The sequence below is a fragment of the Chrysochloris asiatica genome, unplaced genomic scaffold (genome assembly GCF_000296735.1).
Source record: "Chrysochloris asiatica unplaced genomic scaffold, ChrAsi1.0 scaffold00044, whole genome shotgun sequence".
Lineage (NCBI taxonomy): Eukaryota > Metazoa > Chordata > Mammalia > Afrosoricida > Chrysochloridae > Chrysochloris > Chrysochloris asiatica.
The window spans coordinates 5,464,235-5,480,947 of NW_006408562.1; the positions used below are offsets into that span (position 1 = coordinate 5,464,235).

General features: G+C 36.7%; 1 protein-coding gene across 1 annotated transcript in view; it reads left to right on the forward strand.

Moving 5' to 3' along the window:
• The window catches only part of LOC102840568 (V-set and transmembrane domain-containing protein 2A-like), a 31,579-nt gene that overhangs the window by 6,177 nt on the left and 8,689 nt on the right, over positions 1 to 16,713 (forward strand). The window contains exon 4 of the mRNA XM_006861864.1: positions 623 to 962. Coding sequence (XP_006861926.1) covers positions 623 to 962 — 340 coding nt within the window. The remainder of the gene's footprint in view (positions 1 to 622; positions 963 to 16,713) is intronic.

Sequence of the window (16,713 nt, forward strand, 5' to 3'; positions counted from 1 at the left end):
TTGTGACCTCTCAGAGTTGAAGGGCTTAGTTTTTAGTCTACAGAAGTCAAAAAGGAACATAAACTCTAGATTTGGTCTCATCTAGTTTTGTGCTTCATTCAACTGAGTGAACTAGGCAGTGAGTGATCCCATGATTAGGAAATGGCAGAACTGTTATTGGAAGCTGGAAAATGGGCAGTTGTATCTGGGGCCTGCTACCTTGAACTCACGATCTCATGATTCTGTAAATCCAGTTCTTAGAATAGGATAAATAAAGCACTGCAAATTTTACTGTTAAGAAAACTTTCCTGTTAAGAAACTCTCCTTGACTGTGACTGTGAGGCTGTTCAAAATCAAGTCAAAGCCATTGCATATGTGTTGCAGAGTAGACCTGCTCCCGAGAGTTTTCTTGGCGGCAGTCTTAACAGAAGCATATAACCAGCCCTTGCTTTGAGTTACCCCTTGATGATTTCAAACCACCAACCTTGAAGTTAATAGTCAATTGCAAACCATTTGCAACACCCAGGGACCTGTGAGACCATTGGGGTCCTATACTTTCTAAACATTAACAAGCTCCACACAAAGAATGTGAACAAAAGCATTTGATGTGGCACTTGATTTTTTTTTACCTGCAATTTTTCAGACAGTGAAAGTCCAAGGCAATGATATCTCCCACAAGCTTCAGATTTCCAAAGTGAGGAGAAAGGATGAAGGCTTATATGAGTGCAGGGTGACCGATGCCAATTATGGAGAGCTTCAGGAACACAAGGCCCAGGCTTACCTGAAAGTCAATGCCAATAGCCATGCTAGAAGGATGCAGGCCTTTGAAGCCTCACCCATGTGGCTCCAAGACATGAAACCTCGCAAGAACATCTCCTCGGCTGTTCCCAGCAGCATCCACAGCTCTGCCAACCATCATCGTGCGCACTCCACCTCCAGCCCTCAAGCGGTAGCCAAAATCCCCAAACAAAGTCCACAATCAGGTATGGAAACCCATTTTGAGCCTTTTGTTTTTGTACTCGCAAACCCTCTATAGGAAGATCAGCCCAGCATAGTAAACAGATTGATATGTGACAGGTTTTGAAATTGGAGATTTAGCGCAATTGCAATAATGAGCTATTTGACATTGTGAGCCTGAGGCTGGCCTTCATAGAGGATGCGAGGTTGCTACATTAGTCACTGGCAGTGCTTCCTATGCAGGGCAGTTAAGAGCTGGACTCCCCCACCCCCACCCCCACCCCCGTATTTACACATTAGAAGAACAATAAATCATGTAATGTTGGTTACATTATAAATGCATGTTCATTTTCTCTACAGATTTATGTGTTGATAATGATCCAAATTAAGAGACTTTTACTTAATCAAAATGTAAATGCAAGAGACACACCATCTCATCCGCATTTTCAGTGACCTGTAGCTTTCACAAGACTATTCTCCAAGGGCTTTTGATTTTCAAGGAGAAACTTCAGCTGCATGTGATGAAAGTGATGATAATGGGATAAAGGGAAGGGGGATGAAAAGCAGTAAGTGATGCAGAGATAAGGCAACTCCTGTAAATGGGCCTCAGATGCCAATTTAGAAGCTTAGTCACACATTTCTGAAGTCAGCTGTGCAAGTTAAAGCTGTTCTGAATAGCATTAATTTATGCAATCATTCAGCCAATGGAAACTCATTGAAGTTTTAACCTTGATGTGGGATAAATGTCTTCTTGGAAAAAGCTATACCCTATCCAACCTCATTCCTACTCTGTTTTGTGTTGTTTTGATTTTTTTCTTTTTTCTTTACCAAGTGCTTGACTTACAATAATAGGACACAAAGATCACAAAAATATTAAATTTCTTTTTCTTTGAGTTTTGCCTTCATATTTTAACACTGGACACTCATTTATATCATTATTGGCAATAGAAAATTATACTGCTATACTCAAGGACACTTCAGACATTAAATAAAAATACTGGTCACTTTTTTAGGATGATTTCTTAGTGAGATATATATCTTTAAGTCCTTTCTTGAAAACGATGTTTTTAAAGTAATGTATGTCAAAACCAGTTTCTCCTATGCTTCAAGTGTTCAGAGGTGTAATTTAGAAAACATTCGCTTGGGGGTCCCTCGCAGTTTTCACTGCTTTTCAGTGTAGATAGGCAACTAACTATCCCTGTTTACCTTGTTATACCAATCTGTGAAGCTGATAAGTAGTTGCCTTAGTCTCTCTGAGGCCCAAGTTTCATTGCTTCCTTTTATTGTCCTCTTTATCATCTTTTATTTCCTAAATTAAAGAACAAAGCTAACATACCCAGAATAAATAAATATGCCAATATCCTAGTTATAATTTTGATGAGCCATTATTTAGCAAAGATTTAAGTTATTCAAAGACATTGTTCCTTCTCACCCTTCATGCTAGTTCTTACATGCAAAAGTTTAGATTTGCCTCTGCAGATAATTTTTGACCTAATTAGTGAGAACTTCCAATCATGAAAAGTGAAATGATTAACCTGCATAAAATATTCTAAGCTAGATAGTATAATCCATTCTGTGGAATAAAACCAGCCTACCTATTTCTAAAGAAGGATTCTAAGTAGTAAGTGAAATGTTCTATGTCTACAATTTTCTTCTTTGGTTTTTGGATTAAATAATGTTCTCTATAAAAGAAGTGGACTGCCTGTTGGACTGCTAACCATATGATCGCAGTTAGAATACACCAGTCACTATGCAGGAGAAACAGGAGGCTTCCTGCTCCCAGAAAGATTTGTTGTTGTAGTTGTTGAGTGCCATTGAATCTGGTCTGACTCATAGCGACCCTGTATAGGGTTCCCAAGGAGTGGCTGGTGAGCTTGAACTTCTGACCTTGGGGTTCAAACCAACTTTGTAGTCCAGCACATTAATCCTCAGTGCTATACTAGGATTCCCAACATAGTGTCACTGTGTGTGAGAATCGACTCAGTGGCAGGTGGTTTGTTGGTGGTATAAAGGTAATAATAGTTCTTTGAGTTTTGATTAGAACAAAATGGTAAACTCTATCTTCTAACAATTTCCAAGTTGAAATCACTGCTTATTTTTCACATACCTACTGCCACCACTCCCCTCCCTCTTGAGTATAAAAAGAAAAATTTTTTTTTTTTTTCTGGTGTAAGAGTGTAAGGAGAGAAAGAATGCTGACTCATGAGATTTCTACTTGTTAAAAACCACTTTTATTAAAAACAATTGGCTCATAGAAAAATTAATTTGAAAATTTCAATATATTTCTTTTTTTTTTTCTACTAGTGAATACTGGAAAGCACTTCATATACTTTAAATCTTTTCTAACTTACAGTTCAGAACCTGGAAGGCCTACCCAATTCTATTTACTACACTATTTTCTTCATGTGTAAGCCTCTGCGCTTCCACGATTACTGTATATAATACAACGTCTGGGATGGATATTTACATACTATATTTACTGTAACACCCACATCTGGATTTCTAATATTGCTCTATAATTTTTCAGGTTATCTTCAAATAAAGCTGATTTCAATGCCTACGCTTCATTCATTCATTCATTTATTCACCACTCCATTCCTTCAAGCAGTTTATGTGCCAGGCCTAGTGATACAAAAATGGAAAACCCACTTCCCTTCCTAAAGGAGTTTGTATTTTAGGTCCTGAGAAAATATGTGTAAATTTTATTTGTCATGCATTGTTTTCATCTTACTCAATCCAAGGCAAGACATGGAAAATTCAAATCTTGGTTTCACAGGCCAAGAGCTTGGTTAGTCCTTCATCAGTGTGGCTTTGGACACAAGGAGATATGGTTATCTATGGACTAAATGACATTTTGCTATCAACATATATTAGTGACAACAGGCTTTTCTACTTTGCCTTCTGTTTTCCTCAGATCCTTTGACTTAGATCTTTACAACATCTCCTTTTAAATTATTTAATTCCACCTACATTTGGTAATCATGGTAGTAAAAAATTATAACCAAAATAATGAAGTAAAATGATAATGCAGAAGTGATTAAATATGGATTTCACAATCTTGTAGAGTTTCTTATCACCTATTCTTTAGAATCCTCCTCAGTTTTGTGTACCCAAGACCAATATTGTTCATACCAAAACCCTTTTTACTTATTTACTTACTTGTCTCAATGTATTTATTTATTTTTCAATTTACCAGAAGCTTAGAAAGGGAGAGAACATGCCAATGAATTGTGTGTATGATCTGAGGAGGGAGAATTATATAGCTGGAGAACTCATGGAGGGCACCCTGGAAAGACAGGGAGACTTTACACAAGCAAAGAGAAAAGGGAAAGATCTTTCAAAGTAAAAAAATGGCACCAAGTATAGTTGAACATGAGGAATCACAGGATCTCCACCAGGATGAAGTGGTTTACCTCCTCTTCACAGAGAGAAGAGACAAAGACTTCCTTCAACTCCCCTCCAATACATCCTTCAACTATCTCAATATACAAAACCATTCTCTATGAATTTTCTCTTATATCTTCCAATATTCTCAATGTTATCACAAGTCAAACATCTCCATGTATCATTTCTGTCAGTCATTCTAATGTTCCTCTGCCTTCCATCTCTCCTTTCCCACCCACTCCCCTAGAAACATTTTTTAACAAGTAGTTAAACAACTATGCTTGCAGCCACCTCACTGTGCAGAGTCAGAATTCTCAGCAGGGTATACACCACTGGCACCACTCACCCCATCATCATCCTCAGATGGGCTCTATATGCTCGCTGTCTCTCCTTCCTTGTAATTCAACTCCCTGCAATTCTGTTGGAAATGATCTGTTGTAAGTCACTGGTATCTCCTCAACTCCCAACACTGTCTTGTATCTCATTCTTCTCAGTTTCTCTGAGACATTTGTCCACTCCTCCTCCTTGACACTCTTACTTCTCTTGTCTTCTCAGGCTGGGTTCTTATTTTATTGGTTACTAGTATCCTTCTCTCTCTTTTGTTGACTTCTCATCCTAACTGCCTCTCTTAAATGTATTTCTTCTTCATATTCTTGACTTCCTAATCGTATTCATTTTCATGATTGTGACTTTTAATATTTCTGTAGAAAACTTTCCCATCCACATTTCTAACTCTGATTTCTAAGTGACGATTCAGGCCAGAGTTCACTATTGCCTTTCAAGCATCTCCACATATACATCCCACAGTGCTGTGACAGATTGAAGATGGCGGCATGTGCATTTGTCCTCACTCTGCTCATTAAGTTATGGAACTATTTTTTTTCCCCATGAATCAGGGTTGGCCGGTGATCATTCTGACCCAAAGGGTATCACTCTGACAGAGTAATGATATGCCAATTCCAGGCCTAATTGTGGTTTCTTGGAGGCTGGCCACCACATAAGAAGTAGGACTACCTTGATATCATTTTACTGAGTGAAGTCCAAACAGTGCACGAGATATGTGAGTGAAGACACCATCTTAGCCACCTGGCTACCCCAGCTGTGATCTCATTGCAGCCTGAGAGATCTCAAGTAAACATAGCCCAGCTGAGTCCAACAAACACACAGAACCATAAGTGATCATAATGAATTATTTTTTAAGGCACTAGGTTTTGAGGTTGTACGTTACATAGTAATGTTGTTAAGTGCCATCAAGTCGGTTCCAACCCATAGTGACCCTGGATAGGGTTTCCAAGGAGTGGCTGGTGAGCTTGAACCACCAACCTTGCAGTTCAAAGGGCTTTGAAGTCTGGTGCATTAACCCACAGCGCCACACCAAGAAATCCATGGTGGCACAGCAGTTAAGTACTCACTTGGCTGCTAGCCAAAAGGTGAGCAATTTGAAGCCACTCAGATGCAGTGAGGAGGAAAGATGATGCAATCTGTTCGTGTAAAGATTACAGACTAGAACACTGTCTGAGATAGTTCTTCACATTGGGTTGACTTCGCAGCACCCAACAACAACAAAAAACAGTAGATGCCCTGATCAGACACCCAAAACTTAAAAAGTCAAAGTTGACTCTGTTAGCTTTCTCACCAGAAAGAAATGTTCTTCCATCTGTGTCCCCAAAGTCTTTTGATAACGTCATCCCAGTTCTAGGTATTGATACTCTAAGCATGTTCTTATCTCCTCTGTTATGTGATACACTGAATTAATCAATCAGTCGTACTGATTGTATTTCTAAAATACTCTAGAAAAACCTCTGGACCTTTTCAATTCCAACAATTATTGGTTTAATTCTCAACATTGGCTCCAATTTCATCATCTATTCCAACCACTCCTAACAGTGTCCATAACAAATGAATTTCAATTCTAATGCAAGAAACAGATCACATCAAACAATATTGAATAGCTATTGTTTCCAAAGCACCACTACTAATTCTTTTAGTCTAATTTCTAGCTTTTTTTTTTTTTTACTGAGTTCCTAATCCTCACCTTCATCTTCTTGCTTGATATTTCTGAATCATTCAGTTACTTTTCAAATACTTTGTTTACTTGTATCTTTTCTCATTTGCTGAAACCCTAATCAAATGCAATTTTTTTTTCTAAAGGTTTCCTCTATTGTCTTAGAATTGGTTATTTCCTCTTCTAGGCTTTCACAGTATTTGTTTACCTTTACTTGAAAGCCCTTAATATTACTTTGGAGTCCTAGTGTGGCACTGTAGGAAAAGCACTGTACTATACTAACCATAGCTCTGGTAGCTTAGGAATCAGGTCAGCAGTTTGAACCTCAAGGTCAGCAGTTCAAAACGACCTGCTGTTTCACAGGAGAAAGATGAGGCGTTCTGCTCCCGTAAAGATTTACAGACTCAGAAACCCTGTGCAGGGTCACTATGAGTCGGAACCGACTCCAAGGTACTTAACAACAACAACTAAACACAGCTGGTTCAAATCCAGCAGCTGCCTCTCAGAAGTTCGATGTTGTTGTTGTGTGCCCATTGAGTCATAGCAACCATTGTGTGCCCATAGCAACCCTCTATAAGGTTTCAAAGGAGTGACTGGTGAGTTTGAACTGCCGACTTTGTGGTTTAAAATGACTTTGAAGTCCAACACATTAACCTACAGTGACACCATGCCAGGACTCCAGGAAGCCCTACACAGGGTCGCTGTGAGTGGGAACTGACTCAACAGCACTTAACAACCACAACAATATTTTGCTTTGTTTTAGTTGCTTTTCCAGGATTTTTCTGCGTTTAGCACTGGAGTTCATTTCCTGGGAAATGCCACAGTTCCAGGCAAACCAGAAAGGTTGATCACCTTAGCTATAAATTCTTAGTTACAAGTATTACTACATACATTCACTTCAATCTGAGTCTCGCTAAGTTCTCAGAGCACAGTGAAGCTCTGTAATATTTTGGGTAGGAAGAAAAAGAGAGAGGGATTTTATTATTGCTTTTATATTTCTTCATCACAGTTTTGTTTTCATAAATAGATCATTCTGTCACTATCCCAAAACTGATCAATGCTTCTAAACAGTTTCTCAAACCATGCAGGGCAGAGTACCAATGCCAGGCTCACCAACATGTTTGCTAACAATTTCTATTCTAAGACCCTACCCAACACCTATGGAATCAGAATCTCTGAATGTAGAACCCGAAATAGACATTTTTTAAAAATACTAAATTGTGACAAGTGTTAGATTTAAACTTTGCATAGGTAAGAAAAAAATATGTTTTACTCTATATTGTGTGTGAGCATGTTTTTTTATATGTATGTATGTATGTATGTATGTATGTATGTGTTGCATGGAGCATTGGTGTGGCACTGTAGGACAAGCACTTGACCATAAAGTTGATTTGAATCTCAAGACCAGTAGTTCAAATACACTAGCTATTCCTCAGAATCCCTATACAGAGTGGCTATGAATTAGAACTGACTCAATGGCACTTAACCACAACGTAAGTTATATGTGTTTGTGGCATGCTGCAAAATATGTTTTTTAGAGATTCTATTCTTTTGCTGTGACTCTTCCAGTGTTGAGATGGACTTTGGCTAAGCTGTACTCTTCACTCCTGTGGCCAACAGCTGGCATTTGTAAGACAGGTGGCCATGGTTAAGATCGTAGTGTGTTTCCATGTGTGGAGTGTGGAGTCACTCAGTAGGAATGCTGGCTCTATGAACTCCAGAATATGATTATGGTGTTTTCAGGAGGATGTGAACCTAAATGTTGAGAGGCAGCTGCTACTACAGCTGCTAGAAGCAAAGAGCTCACCGATGCTTCTCTGCTACTGATAAACATGGCAGCTTTCCAAAAGTGGCCAGATTGAGTAGGAATAATCTTCAAACACAACTTCAAAGCTGGTGGGAGGAAGAAAATGAGGGGCTTCTGCATATGTAGACTGAGGGTCTTAGAGAGAAATTATTTTTGTGATTGAATGAATGAGTAAGTACTACACTGCACTGAAGCAGAGAGCCAATGTTATACAATAATTCAGTCCTTGATGTTGATTTTGATTTAAATGGTCCAACTTGGCTGTTTACACACGCTAAATTAATTTGATCATTGTAATTTTATTTGTTAAATGGCTACTATGTAAATCAAGTGTCTATGAATAAAATGAAAACTAGATTTGAGGCAATGATTTGGATAACGTGCATCAAGGAATCTTCAAAAGATATGCTTGTCCCCGAATTATAAAGATGAAGAGTCTCCACTTATTAAATTCTTCTGCAAACTTAGTTAGTCATTGAAGTTTAGTATTTATTGGGCATAAAAATAATTTAAAAAAAACAAAACAAAACAAGTGATTAGGTTTAACTAGTTGGGGTAGCTTGAGAAAACAAAGTCAAATATTATAACAAAATGTACAAAGACTTGGAGTTAGAAAACCAAAAGGGAAGAACATGCTCAGTATTTCTCTAACTAAAGGAACTAAAGAAAAATTTCAAGTCTTGAGAAAAAATATTGAAAGATACAGAAATGATTAAAGGAGGATCACAAGAACACAGTCTCTGCACCAAATAGAATTGGTCAATGTTGCATCATTTCAGCATGTAGCAGACACTGAAGAACTGATGGCATTAATGGAAGGAGTCCAAGCTGCAGGGAAGGCATTAGTAAAAAATGTGGTTCCATGTTGAGAGCTACAAACGCCATTACAAGATGGCGCCGACCTCAACTTCCTCCTTCTTGTTTCCTTGTCTTTCTCCACGTGCGCGCATGCGCTGAACTCCACTCGTTGTATGCTAATTAGGCGCTGAACTCCACTCGTTGTATGCTAATTAGGCATTTCTTACTAACCAATCATGTAACCAGTCATGTCCCGCCAAGCCCTCCTTTGAGAGTATATATTCTCCTGCTATTCCCTTACCCAACGTCGTCCTCCGCCACCGCTAAAAGAGCTATAACCCTAAGAAGAGATGTAACAATAAACTACTGTCAGAAGAATCCTGCTTGTCGCGTCCTTTATCGGCGAGGGCGCGCGACAGTTCCAGACATTGACTCCAGTACCAATTGAGATATTTCAACAAATGGCTACATCAGTGGAAGTGCTCACTCCAAAAAATTTGCAAGATGACCACCTAGCCAAGCAATCGAAAGAGACCCATGTGTGTGTCCATTCCAAAGAAAGGCGATCCAAAAGAATGTGGAAATTATAAAAAATGAAGATAATTTAAAAATATCGCAGCAGTACATTGACAGGAAACTGCCAGAAATTCAAGTCAATTTCAGATGAGAGTGAGAAACAAGGGCTATTACTGCTTATGCCAGATGGATCTTGGTTGAAAACAGAGAATATCAAAAAATCTTTTACCTGTGTTTTATTGATTATGCAAAGACACTTGACTGTGTGGATCATAACAAATTATGGGTAAAATTGCAAAGAACAGAAATTTCAGAACACTTAGTTGTGGTCATGCAAAATGTAAACATAGATCAAGAGGCAGTAATTTCAAGAGAACAAAAGGAAAAGTGTGCATCAGGGTTGTACTCTTCACCATACTTATATAGCCTGTGTGCTCAACTAAAAATCTGAAAGCTGGATTTATGAAGAAGAATATACATCAGGATTGGAGGCATATTCATCCACAACCTGTTGTATGTGGATGACACAACCACAACCTTGCTTGTTGAAAGTAAAGAGTACTTACTGATGAAGACCAAAGACTACAGCCATCAACATGGATTACTGCTCAGCATAAAGACAACTAAAATCCTCACAACAGGACCAATAATAAACATCATGATAAATGGATAAAATATTTAAGTTGTTAAAGATTTCATTTTACTTAAATCCATAATCAACACAAGTCGAGAAATCAAACAATGTACTGCATGGGGTAAATCTGCTGTGAAAACCTCTTCAAAGTTAAAAAGCAAAGATACCATAAGCCATGATACTTTCAATTGCCTCATATGCATGAAAATCCTGGCAATGGATGCAGAAGACCAGAAAGAAGAATTGATGCATTTGAATGACGTTGGTATTGGAGCCAAAATTGACAATAGCATGGACTGCCAGGAGAACAAGCAAATCTGCCTCAGAAAAAGTTTCACCAGAATGCTCCTTGGAAGTGAGGATAGGCAGACTACATCTCACATACACTGGACATGTTATCAGGAACGACCAGTCCCTGGAGAAGAGCATCATGCTTGGTAACATAGAGGATCAGTGAAAAAAGAGAATGACTCTTAACAAGATAAATTGACACACTGGCTGTAATAATGGACTCACATATGACAATGATTGTGAGAAGAGCTCAGGCTCAGACCATGTTTCAATCTGTTGAACATAAGACTGTTATGAGTTGAAAGTGACTCAGCAGCATCTTAAAAGAACACCAATTAGCTGTATAAATTGCAGTGGTATGAATATCATTGTATGTGCCTAGATGGATGCTAAGAGTTAATTATCTGTGCCTCCTGGTTCTGGAGTGCTGGTGTGGACTGTGGGTTAATGCACTGGACTGCAACGTTGATTTGAACTGCAAGGTTGGCCATTCAAGCTCACCAGTCGCTCTTGGAAAACCCTATACAGGGTCACTAGGAGTCAAAACTGACTTGACGGTACTTTAACAACAGCCTGGTTCTACGAGACCAATAGTTTCTTACTGAGTATGTGCAGTTCATAAGTGAAAGAAGAAATGCTGGATGCATGTTTATAATTTGTGGTTTTTGTTAAGTGCCATCAAGTTGTTTCTGACTCATTGTTTCTGAATCCCTGTATAAGATTTCCAGGGAAAATGTTTTAAATTTTAGATCTTACTTAATTTTTCCTTCTGTTATAGCATATGTACTAAGGACAATTTCTCTTGATGTAACTGTACCATATTACTTACAATTTATCCAAATTTTTAACTCCTAAATATAAGATAACAAAGAATTTTTAGTTTAGCTGTGTGACTTGAGTAAATGGCATGCATTTGGAAGTCAGATTATTTATACCAGATGCTATCTTAATTAAATTCAAGATTTAAGAGATTCCATCTGAATTCTTGAAATTGTAAACTCATTCTAAATGCATCTGAAAGCATAAACAAATAAAAATAGTGATAAAAGCTTTTAAATTAAGAGACAATAAAATGGGAATTTGTAGTTGTTGTTAAATGCTGTTAAGTCAGTTCTGACTCATACTAACCCTGCATAGGGTCTGCCCTGTCTAAGGTCTGCTTATCACTAAGAGTCTATTACATGACAGCAGGGTTTGGTTTTTGTTGTTACTGTTGCTGTCCTTTAAAACCTGACTTATGGAGTTATTTCATTAATTGTTCTTTTCCTCTTTACCAATGTAATAACATATATTGTCAAACAATTATGATTTCAGAGGACAATAAAAGCACAAGAATATTAATAGATATTAAAGAAAGCAAAAAAGATGTCTGAAAAGTTCAAAAGCTCTATAGAATAACATGAGAGGGCTTCAAAAGGTTCTTGGGGAAATTCCATTATCTTTTCATTCCATTTTTCTACAAATTTTTTGAAGCTCCTCCATATAATATCTGATGAATACAAAAGTATTTAATGAAGGATTTATGTAATTAATAAATGTCAAAAGGAAGCATTTTAACACAATTTATAACATATATAAAAACAATCTCAAATAATTAAAGAGTTAAACAGAAAACAAAAAAGTCAGAGACTAGCATAAAATCAAAGGCTGAAGGCTTTTGGAGATTTAAGTTCATAAAATAATTCATAAATGAAAATAATAATGTTTTACTGTATTTCACTTAAAACATCTATTTATTAAATCAGGCATAACTAAAAACTGCAGTGATAAATGAAATATGTGTAATTACTACTCAAGAAAAAAGTAAGAAAAAATGCTAATAATTATGATGATATAATTCACTTAAGCCACTTAGATATATAAAAAATAATCATGTAAAATTAGCAAATATAAGATATGGGTAGATATTTTAATCAGTTCTTTATAGGACAAGAGCCATGGTATGGCATTATAGTATAAACATTGTACTGCTAACCACAAAGCTCATACCCACCAGTCACTCCTCAGAAACCCTATACAGGATCTCTAGGAATTGAAACCAACTTGATGGCACTTAATAACAACAATATATGGCAGTAATAATAAACAAAATATTTTGGGGCAAAAGTTGCATTATTCAGTAGTAGCAATAAGAAAAAAGTATAAAAATATCTAGGTTATTTTTTAAGATAATAACAAACAAGTGGTAAAAATATGAAGACAGAACACTTGAGTAATAGAATTTTGATTTTAACAAATGCTTAGACATAGAATGCTTTTTGCGGACATTGAGTTCTCAGTACTCTGAGGATATTAGGCTTTCTATTAAAATGTTTTTAATGGTGTGTATATTTGTGATGCAGTACCAGTCAAAATTCCTACTTTATTCATTTATTTATTTTTAACTTGACACAGACAATCTTCACAAAGATTTTTTTAAATAAACAAGTGTTAGTAAGGTCACAGGGAGTCAGACATTCGGCTGTTTGGTGAACTGGTACATTTGGAAGGAAAGATCAATTATAGGGCTTTAGATTGTGCAGCCTGTTAGATTCTAAAATTGTACTTCTGGGTAGAAATGCCAAGAAGATCAGTAGTAAGGCAGACACTGACCCATTGAACAGGGTTATTTACCACAGAACTCTCAGTATAATTAGAAACATTGAAAAGTCCAAGACTAGGAGAAATAGCCTAATGAGTATGTGAAAAGCACACAATGACTATTAAGCAGAACCTAGAACCACATTTTCAAAGCATGCTTAAATAGAAAGGACTGAATACAAAATTTGATGTGAAAAAAGCTAGATTACCAAACTCTAAAGTAAAAAAATAATATATAGCATGTTATTGTTTTTAGTACCTTTGAGTTGGTTCTCACTGTATAGAGCTTCTAAGGAGCAACTGGTAGGTTTATTCTGGTGGGTTTGAACTACCATCCTTGCAGTTAGCAGTCCAGTGCTCAGCCTACAGCACCACACCAGAACTCCATACTATGTAACATACAAATGTTAAATCAATCTAAAATAATTATGTGCATAGGAGAATGACAAGAAGATACTATATGAAAACTGTACATCAGAGATGATTTTTAGCATTTAATTGTTTGTATTTGTATCATTTGAACAATGATAAAGTATTACTTTTGTTATAAGCAAAATATGCATATAATTTAAAATTTCCCAAATTTTAAAATAGACCACTGACAGGCTGATAACTGGTGAGAAAGAAAATCAAGTAGCAACTATATAAAAATATTCAACTAGTAAAGAAAGACAAAATCAAATAATGCTTCTGTGTTATTATGGCGTTTGTGATAAAATTAAAAATATATACACTTATATATATGTATATGTTATTGTTAAATTGTTGCAACTCATAGCAACCCTGTAGGGCTTCCAAGGCTGCCGAAACTGCAAGTCTTTGCAAGAGCAGAAAGTCTCATTTTTCTCCTTAGGCAAGGCTGATGGGCTTGAATTGCTGACCTTGTGGTTCTTAGACCAGTGCTTATCTCTCAAGCCACTGAATTCCCAGTACATGCTTAAACATATACATATACATATTCACACAGTTATACATATGTGTATAAACAAAGTGAAATATGTTGTTGTTGTTAAGTTCCGACCCAGAGTGACCCTGTATGGGGTTTCCCAGGAGCAACTGGTGAGTTTGAACACTTCAAACGGCTTTGTAGTCTGACACATGAACTCACACCACTACACCAGGACTCCAAAGTGAAATATACAAAGTGAAATATACAGATGAAAGTAGTCTACTCAGAAATTAAATTAAAAATATTATATCTCATTTCTCCTGGAGGCTGAATACAGAACCTGATCATAAGATTCTTTTTTGTTTGTTTGTTTCTCTAAACATAACGGGTGTGGCCTTGATAAATATATATTGACTAAAGGAGTGTACAATCCATAGCATAAAATGTCATGCAATTATTTTCTTCTCATTTGGATGATTCATCTCTTCCCTAATTCATAGGAAGCTCAAACTGATGGGGGGTGTCTTGGGAAATCAATGCATGGAAGATTTATACAAAACAATTATGTTTTACTTAATATGACTGCTTTCAAAAGTCTGATAGTGTTGTTTACATGAACTCAGAATCCTATATGTATAAAACAGATCCGATGTAAATGAAATTCTTTTTGCTGAAATTAAATTATGACAGCTGGAAGTGATGATCAAATTTTTCATTCCCTGAAGCTGTAGCACTAGTGGGAAAATAAAACACAAATGAGATTAAATTAAATTAAAATTTTTTTATTATCTACAGGAACATAAACCTTCTTACTGAAGACTAAACAATGCAGATGATCTATGCTGTTGTTGCTCTTATGTGCTGTTGAGTTGGTTCTGAGACATAGGGTCTCTTATAGGATTCCCAAAGGAGCAGCTGGTGGGTTTGAACTGCCAATCTTAGGGTTTGCGGTCCATGCTTATCCTACAGCACCATACTAGGAGTTCAAATCTATACCTAACAATAAATATTTCAAATAATAATAAATAATGCAGGAGCCGCTGTGTGGTACAAATAATTGATTGCTCTATAACTAGTTGAAAGGCTGACAATTCGAACCTACCCAGAGATACTTCAGAACATAGGACTGGTACTCTGCTTTCCAAATGTAGCAGACTTGAAAATCCTATGAAATAGTTCTACTCTGAACCCATGTGGTTTGGTGAACTAATGACAATAGCAGCGGTAAGTCATGCAGCCAGATTGCAAAATATAAAAGGTATGAAGCACAGTGCGATGAGAATTCTCTTACGAGGTCAACTTTATTCTTGTTGTATTTTACAAACACATCCTTAGTTGTATTTTCTTCAGCAATTTGAAAACTATTTTATTGTTCATTTTCTCATACTACAGAGGCAAAGTTCTTACTTCTGCCATCATTATAAATAATGAATTTGAAAAATGCTACATTTAGGAAGCAAGCAGTAAAATCTCCATTACTAAATATAGATATAATCTAGAATTTTAAAACTCATTGTGTTTCAAACTATCTTTAAAATTTTTCATTTTGAATATATGAATATTTGATATTTTGGGTGTTAATGCATAACCAACACTGTGGTGGGCATGTAATTGTTGTTATAGTTGTTGTTAAGTGCCATTGAGTTGGTTCTGACTCATAGAAACCTTGTATAGGATTTCCTAGGAGCAACTGGTGATCTTGAACTGCCGACCTTGCAATTCAAACCGACCATGCAGTCCAGCACATTAGACTGCAGTGCCATACCAGGACTCCAGTTGGCATGTAATTAGAGTTCAGTAAATGTTTAAAGATTAAAAATTATGTTTTGGCCTATGTGCCCTGTGAAACATTAATGAAGATAATGCCATAGCTAAGAATATAAATGATTTTTCTTTAATGTGATTAATCTAATCTTTAAGAAAACAACCACAGAATCTCATATGTATTAGTAGGCACAGAGGATTGGAAGACCCTTCAATACATACCCATGACAACAGTAATATGAGTTTATTTGTTGTTGTTGTTGTTAATAAGTGCTGTTGAGTCAGTTCTGACCCATTGCAACCTTGTTTAAAGTTTCTGAGGAACAGCTAGTGAGCTTGAACTGCCAACCTTGAGGTTCAAACAGACTTGGTAGTACAGCCAAATAATCCACAGCACCACACCAGGGCATTATTCAAGAAATGATATCTAGGAAGTTTGATCACAGTCACTGACAAATATTTACTCCTCTCATTTTATTTTCATAGGTTAAATAATATGCCAGGTGTTTGTTTGTTTTTTTAATCTTGTTTGAACTATCTCTGTTAATTCCAATAACTAAGAAGGTAATTTCTATTGTAAAATAAAACATTTGCATTTGGATCATTTTGAAAGAGCTAGATTAAGGAAAAGAGTAAAGCTGTTTACTCAGCCTTGGAAATCACACGGGCACAGTCTGAGGTCACTTGTCTTATGTTAAAACCAGTGGGTTTTCTGAAGCTTCCCAATGTTTGGTTGTTTTTACATCCTTTTGGCATTAGAGGAGTTCTCTCGTGGCACAGTGCTTAAGCCCTTGCTGCTAGTGCCCTGGTGTGGCTCTATTGGGTAAGCACTAGACCACAAGGTCAGTTTGAACTGCAAGGTTGGTGGTTCAAACCCACCAAACAACTCAATGGCACATAACAACAACAAGCTAAGCAAAAAGTGCATGGTTTAAACGCACTTGCCACTCCTCCACTTTTGTCAGTCTGCTTCTGTAAAAATTTACAAACTTGGAGGTCCTTTGGGGTAATTCTACTCTGTCCTACTAGGGGCACAATGCATAAGAATTGACTCAGGCAGTGGGTTACTTTTTATTTTATTAGCATTGTTGTTGTTGTTGTTAAGTGCC